This window comes from Amborella trichopoda, chromosome 10 (assembly GCF_054954075.1).
Source record: "Amborella trichopoda isolate Santa Cruz 75 chromosome 10, AtrichopodaSantaCruz75HAP2 v2.0, whole genome shotgun sequence".
Taxonomy (NCBI): domain Eukaryota; kingdom Viridiplantae; phylum Streptophyta; class Magnoliopsida; order Amborellales; family Amborellaceae; genus Amborella; species Amborella trichopoda.
In genome coordinates, this window is record NC_142345.1 from 37,063,356 (window position 1) to 37,076,587 (window position 13,232).

Sequence of the window (13,232 nt, forward strand, 5' to 3'; positions counted from 1 at the left end):
CCTGCAAATCTTACCAAACCCCAGGGGTAATTCGGTCATTTTTTATACATCTGTCATTTTAATTAAAGTTTGGGGGTATTTCAGTCATACACCTTCTTGAAAAGAAAAAAGCGAGGGAAATATTTTTTATTCCGATTCCACCCCTACGGTTCAGTCTGTTGTGGAGGAGCCGCTCATCGCAATGAGGGGGGGTAGATCTGGAAATTACAGTGTAGAGAGAAAATGGGCGTTGCAGCGCTTTTGTCCACTCTCTCACTGTGACGCCCAACATCGATTCCCTTTTTGCAGGCGGTGGAGAAACCTTTCCTCTTTCACTTTCTCTCTCTAACTTTGCTTTTCTCTCTCTTCTTCTGGGTTTTCGCTGTAAAAACTCGACCTTTTTCTCTCTCTACATTCCTCTCTCTCTCTCTCTCTTTAAATCCTTCTCTCTCCAGAGTCCCCCCTTGAATAAAACTCAGGTTCATTCCCCGTCTTCGTCTACAGGCCTTCCTATTTCTTATTCCTCTTTCTCTCAAGGTTTTAAGGAACAGTAATGGCGGGTGGTGGCGGTGGGGGAGCGGGGCCTGCTCCAAAGCAAGACGAGCCTCAGCCACATCCATCAAAGGACCAACTTCCAGGCGTTGATTACTGTGTTGCCAGTTGCCCTTATTGGCGTAAGTTCCGTTTTTAGAGAGAGAAACGCTGTTTTTATCTCTCTCGCTCGTCAATTTTACCATTGTTGGGTGTTTCTCTCACTTGGGTTCTTCTCTTCTTTGCTTTTTTGTTTTGCAGCGGAGGCGATTCTACTCGGTTTCCAGCACTATTTGGTTATGCTTGGAACCACGGTTATTATTCCAACAGCTCTGGTTCCTCAGATGGGCGGTGGAAATGTGAGGAGAGAGAAAGACCCAATACTTGGTTTTTGATTTTTTTGGGTTTGGTCTAGTATCTGGTTACATAAACAGGGGAGTAATGTGTTTTTCTGGCTATGGTTATGGTTGCAGGAAGAGAAAGTTAGGGTTATTCAGACCCTTCTTTTTGTTGCTGGTTTGAACACCCTCTTCCAGACCTCCTTTGGAACAAGATTGCCTGCTGTTGTTGGTGGTTCTTACACCTTTGTCGTGCCCACGATCTCGATAATTCTCGCTAGTAGATACAGTGACATCAACCTTGATCCTCATGAGGTCTCTTTCTGTAATTCATTCACTGTTTCATATAATGCAGAGTGTTGTTTGCTTTTTAATTCTAGAGTACTCTGTCTTTCTCTACCTGTGGCTATCTTATATAATGGAGTGCTCTCTCTCTCTCTCTGGTTCATTAACTGTTATATAATGGAGTGGGCTATTCTCTCTCTGTGTGTGATTCAGCGGTGGTCGAGTAATGGGGTGGATTCCTCTTTACACAATTCTGGTTTTTTTGGTGTTTTATTCTCACTTTTAGTCTCTTTTTTTTTTTCTATATAGAGATTTAAGCGAACCATGCGGGGAACTCAGGGGGCGCTAATTGTGGCTTCGACCCTCCAAATCATTATTGGGTTCAGTGGCCTTTGGCGCAATGTTGCAAGGTAGGCCTTTAGCTACTCACTTTGAGAATTTCTTATAGTTTTCATTATTTGATTCCATTTTGTGGTGTTTGGATGGTTCAGGTTTCTGAGCCCGCTTTCAGCTGTTCCTCTTGTAACTCTGGTTGGTCTAGGACTTTATCAGCTTGGGTTCCCTGGGGTAAGCATTTGTTATTCCTATAGGGTCAAATCTGCTCTGATTTGTTTTTTTTTTTTTGAAATACATGAGATTTCTTTTTGTTTCCGTGATAATGCCATATGTCGTTCTTGTTAATTTCGCTTGGAAATGCATCTCTTAAATGCTTATGTTGGATCTAATTTCATTTGTTTGTGTATGTGTGTGTGTGTGTAGAGAGAGAGAGAGAGAGAGATGTTATTCTTATTGTCTACCGGTGCTGCAGGTGGCTAAATGTATTGAAATTGGACTTCCCCAATTGCTTCTAGTGGTCTTCTTCACCCAAGTAAGTGAAGGTCCTATTGCCCCAGGTTTATTATATTTTATTATTTTTAGCAATTGTTGTGAATATTGATCTGATTCATTATTGGGGCACTCTTATTTACAGTATGTTCCGCATGCCTTAAATGGAAGGAAGACTTCCAAACTCTTTGGAGTAATATTTTCCGTAGCGATCATATGGGTTTATGCACATCTTCTCACTGTGGGTGGTGCATATAAACACTCGCCGACATTGACTCAAACCCATTGTCGCACTGATAGAGCTGGACTCATAAGTGCGGCTCCATGGTAATTCCTATCTTGCTTATCGAAAAGCAAAACAATGGTTTGAGTAATTTCTTGTTTTATTGTCAAAAATATTACGCCGGTTTTCTGAATGAACTTTTTTTTATGTTCAGGATCAGAGTTCCATATCCATTTCAATGGGGGGCGCCCACATTTGATGCAGGCGAAGCTTTTGCCATGATGGCTGCCTCCTTTGTTGCTCTTGTGGAGGTATGCATATGGGTGAAGCCAATATGCAACTGTCAATATGACTTATATCATATGTCATTATTTCTTCTGGGGCTACCTTTGCTTAGTGGTTTTAGCCACTACTTTTTTATATCATAATAATGTTTAGTGACATATTATGTGTGTGGTGGGAGATTGCCTTGATTACTGATTTAATGATTAGTAATCAAGATTTAAAGTGTAAGGATTTATGTTTTTCTAACCGTCAAGTATGAATGATAATGCAGTCTACTGGAACTTTAATAGCCATATCAAGATTTTCAAGTGCCACCCCAATGCCACCTGCTATTCTCAGCCGCGGTGCCGGTTGGCTGGTAATGAATGTTTTATGAAACATAATCGTCTTATGCTATTATTGTTCTTATTGCTTACTGGAAAAGATTGTTGTTCTTGTTATTGATGGGTTAAATTTTATGTCAGGGAGTTGGTATTTTGATGGATGGTTTGTTTGGAACAGCGAATGGATCAACTGTATCAGTGTGAGATATCCCTTTGGTCATGTTTCTTTCTATGAGGGAGTTGGACCTTAACTATTACTAAAACCTATCATCTCTGTAATTTAACATTAATATATACTTTTCCAGTGAAAATGCTGGCTTAATAGGAGTAACATGTATCGGGAGCAGAACAGTTGTTCAAATATCAGCTGGCTTCATGATTTTCTTCTCAATTCTAGGTAAGGAATCATATATTGTCAGATTGGTCCTTTCCGTATGTCATCATATTTGTCTCCTTGATACTTTTAATTTAATGTACAAAAATTTACCTCTACGTGTTTCTCATAGAATGTACACCTCTAACCAACTTAGTTGCAAAATTGGCATAATGTGAGACATATGGGCCCGTGCATCAGGTCGGCTCAGATAGATGACCAAAAACTTAGGTAGTCATGCTATCTGGGGAAGAAATGAATTACTTTTTATTGAGATTTTGCATTGGATAGAATTTTGTTATTCTTGGGTTTAAATGGACCTTCATATAACCACTGAGGGCACGTTTGATTTGTGGAAGATGTGGCTTCCAAGGCCGTGTCTTCAACTGTAGCAATTACTGTGTTTGAAAAGTGAAAGTGCTCTGCCATTTGGAAGCTTCTGTAATAGCATTGAATAATGGATGTAGAGGTTTCCATACTCTCTCATTGAAGCTGCCACTCCAGAACTTAGTGGAAGACAAACCCGCATCTTCCACCAATCAAACACGCCCTTAATTGTTTAAAGGTAGATTTTATGACACTTTAGTGTATACTTATTAGGCCTGTTTCCCCTGAAATATGGTCGTTCTGTGTATTGATATGGTACATGCGTTCTGTCTCACTGAGTTTCATCTGCTTGGGCAAACTTTTGTTTCCACAAACTTTCATCTGGAGATTCTGAGTTTTGTCTGTTTCCCTTTCCTGCCTTTTCCCCAATATCTCTTTTGTCCGCCACAAAGTTTCCTTTACTCTTTTTCTGGATTCCCATGAGTTGTTTTCCTTTATTGGCTTAACTTTTTTAGGTTAATTCATGCATTAATTCTGCAATTCCGTGCATCATTTTCATTGGTTTTAAACTTGTAACATCCAATAGTTTCCTACACCTTTCTCATCCCTGAATCATGTCCAACTTACATGGGGTTTCTTGATCTTCAAGCAGTATATTATGATTGTCACGCTTTATTTGTCATCAATTTATTTGTTTTCTTTAGCTCTGTCATCTGGAGATTTTGTCTCAGGGCTTACTATAAGTGCTTAAGTGGGGTTACCAGTTCAACATCAAGGATATAATATGGTCTTGAAATCTTATCCCCGTGATAAATGTACTAATCTGTTTTATAAGAAACTCAACATTGGCTTTATCTACCATTTTTCTTGGATTAAGTTGTTAGGAGCCTTGAAGCAGCTTGTGCATTGGAAAGGAGAGAATTAACTGAAACAAGTGGGCCTTAAAACTCGCTTCTCATTAAGTACCATGTTATTGATGAAAGAACTTAAGTAAATGAATTGTTTTATGTTTTTCCTCCTCCCTCTAGTAAAGCGAGCATTGAACACATTTTTTTGTTGGTATTCCAGGGAAGTTCGGGGCACTATTTGCTTCTATCCCGCTACCAATCGTAGCTGCTCTCTACTGTCTGTTCTTTGGCTATGTGGGTATGTAATTGTAGAGAAGATGCATGGACTGCCCAGGGGGAAAAAAAAGAAGAGAAAAAAAAGAGTTGTTTGGATTACCTGTCTCTCACCGGAAGTGGTGAAACAAACTTGTTTTATCTTCTTCTCAGGCGGAAGTTCTAATGTTGGCTTTATCTTATATTAACAGGCGCTGGAGGCCTTACCTTCCTTCAGTTTTGCAACCTCAACAGTTTCAGAGTAAAGTTCATCCTTGGTTTCTCTCTCTTCTTGGGCTTCTCAGTTCCTCAGTACTTTAAGGAGTACACGGTGTCTGCTCGTTATGGTCCTGTTCATACTCCCGCCAGATGGGTACGTACCTACATCTGTTTCTTGTCTAGACCATCAAACAACTAAATTAAAAGAGAGGCAGTGGTCAAATATGGAAAGAGAAAGGAACTGATACTCTCTTCATTGGTTGTTTGAAATAGACTTTTTTTCTTAGTTATAGTTGATGAACAACTAAGGTGCTTAATTATCAAAAAAACAAAAATGGGGCCTGATATGAACTGATTGTCTGTCTTTTTTGCAGTTAATGACATTCACCATCTAACAAACTATAAAAATAACATAGTTGGGTAGTGATGAATTTACTGAAACTTGCTCTCGACTTGCAGTTCAATGACATCATCAATGTCCCATTCTCTTCCGAAGCCTTTGTTGGGAGTATTGTGGCTATGTTTTTGGACATCACTTTGCCACCAAGAGACACTGCAACAAGGAAAGATAGGGGTCTTCATTGGTGGGACAAGTTCCGGTCCTTTAAAGGGGACACGAGGAGTGAAGAGTTCTACGCCTTGCCATTTAGACTTAACAAGTTCTTCCCTTCAGTGTGAGAAAGCCATGAACCTTTGCGGCAGCTCAAAGAATGAGCTAAACTTTCACCCGGCAGGTGAGATAAATTCTGAGGTAAGTCATAAGAATGGAAATACGCAATTCATAAAAACCTCTCTACCCCGATTGATGAAAGGCGGAAAAAGAACCTCTCTGTTCCTCTATGACGTTGTTAGTTATGGCATCTCTTTCTCTACTCTAGTGCTGTTAATCATGTCTTATTTGCTTCGTTCTGTATATCATTAATGTGAGAGGATTAGAGTCTGGAGAAACTTCTCTTGTGTTTTTCTTGTAGTGGATAACCCAATTGTGCCTGCAATTTTGCATGAATTTGCACTTTGTTAACTTTAAAGATGGCATATCCTTGGACTCGTGATGTAAGAGATGTTCAATCATTTTTTTTTTTCTTCTAGCTTTTGGATACGTGATTATGTGCTTATGTTATCATATTTTGATGTATTTTTTGTGACATTGGACCACATTGTGATGTTGCATTGAGAGAGAGAGAATCAGGGATGGGGTTTTCATATTTTGCTGCATTTTTAAGGGAGAGAATCAGGATGGGGTTTCATGTTTTGCTGTAATTTTTGTGAGATTGGACCACATTGTGTTGGAGAGAGAGAGAGAGAATCAGGGATGGGTTTTCATATTTTGCTGCATTTTAAAGAGAGAAGAATGAGGATGGGGTTTTCATATTTTGTTGTATTTTTTATGAGATTGGACCACATTGTGTGTTGAGATAGAGAGAGAGATGGCTGCAAGGTTTCATATTTGCAGAGACATTTTAAGTTTCGTGCCATTATAAATCTGTGGCATAGGACTGAAATTTTTTCTGAATTCAAGGTAATCCATGTTTAAAAAGGGTGGATTTGAAACCATGAACACTGGTAAAACAAAAATAACCATGTGAATATTCGTAATTATGAGGTTTGACTAAGAGGATTATTTCCAATTAGAGAGTACTACAACTCACTGACATTTCTTTATTTGTTCTTTGTCCCCCCCGCCCCCCCTTTCACACCCTGCCAATACGACGCATTGACCAAATTGCCAGTGACCACTTTATAAGAGAGAGAGTTTTTAGGGTTTTTAGAGAGAGTTTTCAGGTTTTTAACTGGTTTACATAGTTCCCATTTTGTGGTCTTACAATTTTTTTTCAAGTTTGTGGGGTCAGTTTTTGAGTGCTGAAATATGGAACTTTGGTAACAACCTTTGAAGGGCGCGGTTTGTATAGGGCTGAGGCTCTAAACAATCAAAGTAATGCACACCTTCAAATGGTATCGAGAAATATGGTTTCAATAGTGAAAATTTTTGTGATAGCTTTAAAATACATTTTCATCTTTAATTATAAATATAAAGCTTAAAAAATAGTGTAAATCGAGCGGATCTATGAAAACTTAAAAATTGACCGTCCAAAAATACGTTGCAAGATGTGCTATTTTTAAAACTTAAAATCTATTTTTTTCTCATGTCAATGCATCTTGATATCGAAATGTTCAATTTGAGGATATTTAAGCATTAAAACAACCTATTGATTTTTGAGATGGGTTCTAATTTGATTGTTTAAAGCCTCGGCTCTGTGCAAACTTTTTCCCCATTTAAAATAGAGGAGGATTCTTCTACAACTGTTATATGTCTTTTCCTTTATCTTCAAGCAAAGTGGGTCACTTTGGACCACAACTTTAAGATGGATTCCCATATATCCTTTATCTTGTGGGCCATCCCATTCTAAGCCCACGGGCTTGCCACCATGACCAAATCAATTGCAAACGGCTTCAAAGCCCAGTAAGCTATCCCTGGAGATTTAAAACCCGAAAGTACTGCTCCTATAATGGCGACCAAATCTCTATAATGGCTCTAAACTTAAAATATGATGCAGATCTTGCAGATCTTTGAACATTTATTTTTAAAGTTAAATGAACGGTCTAGATAATTTGTTACAATATACATTATCTTTAAAGTTTGAAATCCTATTTTTTTTCACGACCATAATGTTCAAGTCGAGACGATTGATGTAAAGGTTTTCCAATGCTTGACTTGCAATTTTCGATGAGTTATGCGGTGAAGATTTACTTATTTTGATAGTGCTGCAGCCCTATCAACCATTTTCCTAGTCTGAAATCTAAACAATGGCATTGTAATCACTGTATAATCAAACCAAGGGCTTTGAAAATAATAAAGTGTACGCTTTCTAATTTTGTACAAAGTGGGAGAGCCCCATATGATCAGTTTCACCCTTTATGCATGCATGGTAATGGATAGTGATTGAATTTGTATGAGAGAGAGAGAGAGAGAGAGAGAGAGAGAGAGATTCATTCAGATACAAGCAACCCCATGGGGCCAAAACCAAAGATGGAGCTAGAGAAAGAGTTTTAAAAAGTTCAGGACAACATTCAAGATCAATGTAGCAACACAGAGCATACAGGAATAAATTGGTTGGATGTATCAGTCATCAAAGAATTTTCACTCAGGGAATGCCCGAGTTAGATGGATACTCAGGTGATTCCTGGTCCCGGGCGTTCCTCATTATCTATTGGAACTACATTAAAGTTCCCTGGCCCAAATCAAACTTAGTGACTCAGGAGCGGTTCTACTTGAGTCTGCCTTTCCAAACACTGCCATCTATCATGTTGGAGTACAAAGGAAGCTTGTATTTTTTACAGAGAAGGAAATTGTAGCGATTCATGCAATTAAATGTGAAGAGAATTACCTTGTCTGCACTAGAGAGTTTCACAATACTCATTTCATCCAATATAACTTCACAACTACCAAAAGCAAAGGTTTTCCAATATGAAAAAGTACAATGAAAACAAAGTAAAGCCTGGGTTTTACAAAACCAAAGTAAAACCTTACCTTAATTTCTTGTCCAGAAAACATTTTGGTTATCAGAAATCTCCATGATGACTCTAAGATCAATTTCTAATCCCAACTACGAAACTTAAAGCTAAAAAATTAGTACGGATCTTGCAGATCTGTTGCCACTTATTTTGAGGATGAAATAGATGATCTATATAATGTGTTACAATACACTACTTTTAAGTCGATCCTAATTTTTCTTCTCAGCTGTAGTGGTCAAGGCTGAGATAACCAATTGGACGGTTTTCCGATGAAAAAACTACAGTTTTTAAAAGTTTTGAGGTACAACTTTATGTATTTTTCTGCAGCCCTATCAAACCATATGTATTTTTCTGCAGCCCTATCAAACCATTTCTCATGGTAAAAAGTAAGTACTTTTTGTATAATATTTCTGCAGGCCTATCAAACCATTTCTCATTGTAAAAGGTAAATAACAAAAAGTAAATACTTTATGTATATTTCTGCAGCCCTATCAAACCATTTCTCATAGTAAAAAGTAAATAACAATGGATCTAAGGTTTCTTAACAAACAACAGACTGCACCCATTTGTTTAGTAAGATTTTACAGCTTTAGGGATCCCAAAGTTGTTAGTGGTGTTACGGAACTTTCCATACCTTTATCTCTAACGACACTTTCTCACTCAAATAATAGCCCAAATACTTGTTGCTGCTGACTACAATGGTCTATTACTCAAATGGTCTAGGTTTTCTTGTGTCCTTATGCTTGGACAGCTTGATGTTTCCATCTTTTTAGATCCATCCAATGTTCTCAGAGAAACAAAAGAGTAATGCTTAAATTATTTATCAGAAAATTTGTAGTTAAAAGTGAATGAACCTAGTGAATTTTTCATTTCAACGAAAGTTCATCACAATAAAGGTCGTACCGGTTGACCACCACAATAATATCCCCCTACCAATGTGATCAAGACTGAATTGGTTCAGTTGGTCAGACCTTATGTATTGGTTGGTCGGTTCAAAGTAAGACTCAAATTTGGTAAAATAAAGCTAGTCAAAACTAACATTTGACTGGTTTTATCTAACCGAATTGACCGATTTTGACCTGTTAAATTGATTAAATAAAATTAATGTATGTATTTGATATTTTTAAAAGATTCTTCATATTTACAATTATTTTTAAAATCTATTCCTACTAGTTGGACCGACAGTCGGAGTAGTTTGTTGGAACTACACCATCATGGTTTGATGGCCGGTCCAATTCTCAAAACACAAGTAAAGACAAAAAAATTCATAAGAAAAGATAGGGGGAATCTTTTGTCCAAAGCCATACCCCTCCCACCAATTATATTCCAGGTTCATAAAAAGATGAACTTATGGAACATGTGTATGGACAGTGGAGCATTGCACAACTTAAAGACCACGGAAAAATTCCCAATAAAAGCTGAACAAGAGATTCGTGGACCATGATCCTTTTCAAAGTTCAACCAGAAGAAGTTGCATCAATTTCAAGGATTGCAGGCCCCACGATGGAGCGAATGATTGTCAAATTTACCCAAATTACAGTTTTCACATGACAAGGCCTTATTTTTCAACACACAATTAGTGGTTACCAAGAACTCATAATGAATACACCGGTTTGTCCAAATATTTTGCTGGATGTCTACTTCTACCAAAGGTCGAATATTTTAGGGGTCGCAATGAGTCGGGCTAGCCTTAGTCCATACAGGGCCTATTGGCTATGTGACATTTCAAGGCCTTAAAGCCAAGAGTATTTCACTCAGTGGTAGCTAGCGAGAGAGATTGAATTTGGGTGCTTGACGTACTGATTCATATACACCGAGTTTTATGAGGTATTGAAAGCTTGAGTTTTAAGAGAGTGGTCTCTCGAGGAGGTGTTAAGGTCACCTCCGAGTCAAAACAATATTGATTAGAATGCCTCATAGTTAATACGATAAGCTAGAGCTTTGAGAATCCATGTGAGAATAATATGACTCGAGTATTTAAAAAAGTATTTGCCTTGTATGGAAAGGCCGGCTAATGGGACATGAGCCCATATCCTGACATGGGACCGTTCCATAAAACATGTGCCTACAATCATATGGGGAAGCTACTATTCTATAGTATTATCCGATATAGAAGAGCTAATGTACATGTGCTTTGAGATGACTCATGTAATTAAGTAGAAACATGTCTCACAGGAGTGCACGAGTAATCCATTGAACCCTAATGACGGGAAGCTCTGCTGAGCGACTTTGATGTGATCAATTATGTGTTACTGTCATAGACTGTGGAACATATATCCATTAGGTCGGCTTGAGACACCGGTGGAACATCATTCGGGTTAGCCCAATTGAAGATTTCGACTATCGTTATAAGTCTAGAGATATTATTTACTTTTGGCCCAAATTAATCTAAAAGTGATGATAAACGATTTTATATTGATGAGAAATTGTGTAATAATGTTGCAATATCATTTGGAGATTTTTTTGAAATTTTTAAAACACCAAAAATTATTTTATTGAAATTGTTTGGCCAAAACGACAATCGAGGATGAGTCATGGGGATGCCACGTGGGTCCCAAGTGGCCATTGGGATGCCACGTGGGACCCCCACACCCCTTGGGCGCTGACATCATGCCCATTTATGGGGGGAATTGTTTTTTTTTTGTTTAGTTATATTATGTTTATTTGAAACATTATATTTCACAATGTTGTGACTTAAGTGAGTTATTTTGTCACATGATGTTTTGTTCACACATGTGGTTTATTTGATATGTGTGAAGTTATGGGATTTTGAGAATTAATTTGATTTAATATTATTATCCACATATGATTTTGTGGCATGTGGGTATATCTTATGTGGCACCACCTTATGGGCTTGATCCATGTGAAACTTTATTGTTGTTGAAATCCTATTGATAGTGTCATAAGATATTTTATTCACATGTGTGGATATCCCATATTATCTTTATGTCCATGTCCTTGTCTTTTTATTGACTCTCACAAATTATTAAAAAATCATGGGCATAAGTGTAAACATAAATTTGGATTTAATGAGAAATAAAATATGGAGCGAAGAGTTTTAAGCTAAAATGACTATAAACCTAGGTTTTAAAGAGTGAGGGATGTCAAAAACTTATCCATTGATCTTAGTAATAAGATATGGATGAGTGACTTGGATAAAAGCCTCTCATGTGCCATTGATCTAAGGCATCAAAGATCAAGATCGAATCTACCTTTGTTATCTAAGTAATCAGAACAATTATAACCCTTATTTGTGTATTCACTTCAAAGTAAGAAAGAGAGTCCTCCTTGACAAATAGGTTGCTACCTATGAAACTATCTTCTTCCTTGAGCTTTCATTTGAAACCCTGACATAGAGTAGTAAGTCATTTGTGTGATCGAGCCGATATTATTGTTTCACTAAGGTATTGATTTTTCTTCTTATATTTTAATTCCTACATCATTTTCATTATCAAAGCTTGTTGTAATTTTTAATTTACAGTAGCTTTCTTTATTTTGGTAATAAAAAATTGATATTTGAAGAGTCTCAAAATAATAGTGTAGTCCATACACATGGTATGTGTAGATTGACTTGTTTTCTCCATGATCTTAAGTAGTTTCACATTGATTTTCTTGATCTTATTTTTCTGAAATTTTTACTGATAATATACAACTAATGAGAGGTTTATTTCATCATATTTGAGCATATGAAATAGTCCATTGAGTTCCTTTTCTAATGTTGAAAAGTTTGTGTAGTCCCTTATGGATCACATGATGTAGTTTCACCATAACTTCTTTATTTTGTGTAGTATATCTCTCAAACTTTGAAGGGCTATTTTGATACATGTCTCTCTCAAGATTTAATCCCCATAAAGTGAAATAAAAGTGATCATTTGCTTCTCATTGGATTGATCTCATTTAGTTATTATTATCGCATGTGCCTTAGACGATGAGATAAAATTAAGTCATCAAAAAGCCCTTTCGTAGCCTGGGCACAAGGGGTTCGAACCATGGCTTTCCCATGTATGCTTGTATGTTAATTTAATGCATTTATATTTATTAAGTTATTCATAATTGGTTAAATTGAGTATGTTATATGAATATTAAGGTTGTTATTTAATTTTGTGGTATGAGCTTTGATGCTATTATTTATTGTTTATGTGAATTGAAATCTCATTGAATTATTATGATCAAGTGTATGATGTATATGAGACATTATGATATATGATGAGGATAAAGAATGAAGATGAAATTATCATATAATTTTGATATAATGAAGAATTGCAAGTGAAAATCATGCAATACTTTGTAGAGATGTACATTGTAAGTATTTGAATATTATGTTGAGTTTAATTGTATTTTTTAGTAAGAGATTTGTAAAGGACCTATTAGGGTGAAATTTTTATTATTTAAATGTGCATAAACCATGTTTATAAGCTGGAATATATATATTATAATTTTATATTAAGATATTCATATATTTAAACCCTCGGGTTTTAATACAATGGAAATTTTTTTAAAAATTACATTTCTAACCCATTGGTCTTATACCACCAACCAAACCGGCCCGAGCCTAGCTTGGCCCGGCTCTCACAGGACCAAGAGGCCCTAGCTTGACTCACTATCTAGGCTGGGCAGGGCCAAAAACAAAAGTAAACCAAACGAAAATAATAAGGTAACCCGGCCCTGGCCTAGGCCCTTGTTTTTTAGGGCTAGGCTGACTAGGCCAACCGGCTCTCCCTAATTATTTGATACTTTGAACAAATCTAGGTCTCTAAGTGGATTAGATTTTTAAAAAGAGGTGGATCATATATCCAATGAGAGGAGAATGAATTTTCTCAAGCTTCACCAATAACTAGAATGTCATTGTGCAACCAGTCTTCCATGTAAACGAGAGAACATGCACACATATAAAACTAATGCAAACACACA

The 13,232-nt window shown here is 36.9% G+C and overlaps 1 protein-coding gene across 1 annotated transcript; it reads left to right on the top strand.

The window, feature by feature from the left end:
* Nucleotides 1–479: 479 nt before the first annotated feature.
* On the top strand, nucleotides 480–5,896 carry LOC18427585 (nucleobase-ascorbate transporter 6). Its single transcript, XM_006836634.4, has 14 exons — nucleotides 480–653; nucleotides 772–869; nucleotides 984–1,163; nucleotides 1,443–1,543; nucleotides 1,625–1,700; nucleotides 1,942–2,001; nucleotides 2,104–2,285; nucleotides 2,396–2,492; nucleotides 2,738–2,824; nucleotides 2,931–2,989; nucleotides 3,095–3,186; nucleotides 4,558–4,635; nucleotides 4,802–4,962; nucleotides 5,268–5,896. Exons 1-14 carry the CDS (start codon nucleotides 533–535, stop codon nucleotides 5,484–5,486), a joined length of 1,611 nt encoding a protein of 536 aa, XP_006836697.1. The 5' UTR covers nucleotides 480–532; the 3' UTR covers nucleotides 5,487–5,896.
* Nucleotides 5,897–13,232: the final 7,336 nt, after the last annotated feature.

What these genes read in the sequence shown, in the direction of transcription:
- LOC18427585 (XM_006836634.4), top strand. Translation starts at nt 533, where the DNA reads ATGGCGGGTGGTGGCGGTGGGGGAGCGGGGCCTGCTCCAAAGCAAGAC. An exon ending in CTCAGATGGGCGGTGGAAAT is followed by an intron (nt 870 to 983) that starts GTGAGGAGAGAG and finishes TTATGGTTGCAG; the next exon opens with GAAGAGAAAGTTAGGGTTAT. An exon ending in TCTGTTCTTTGGCTATGTGG is followed by an intron (nt 4,636 to 4,801) that starts GTATGTAATTGT and finishes TTATATTAACAG; the next exon opens with GCGCTGGAGGCCTTACCTTC.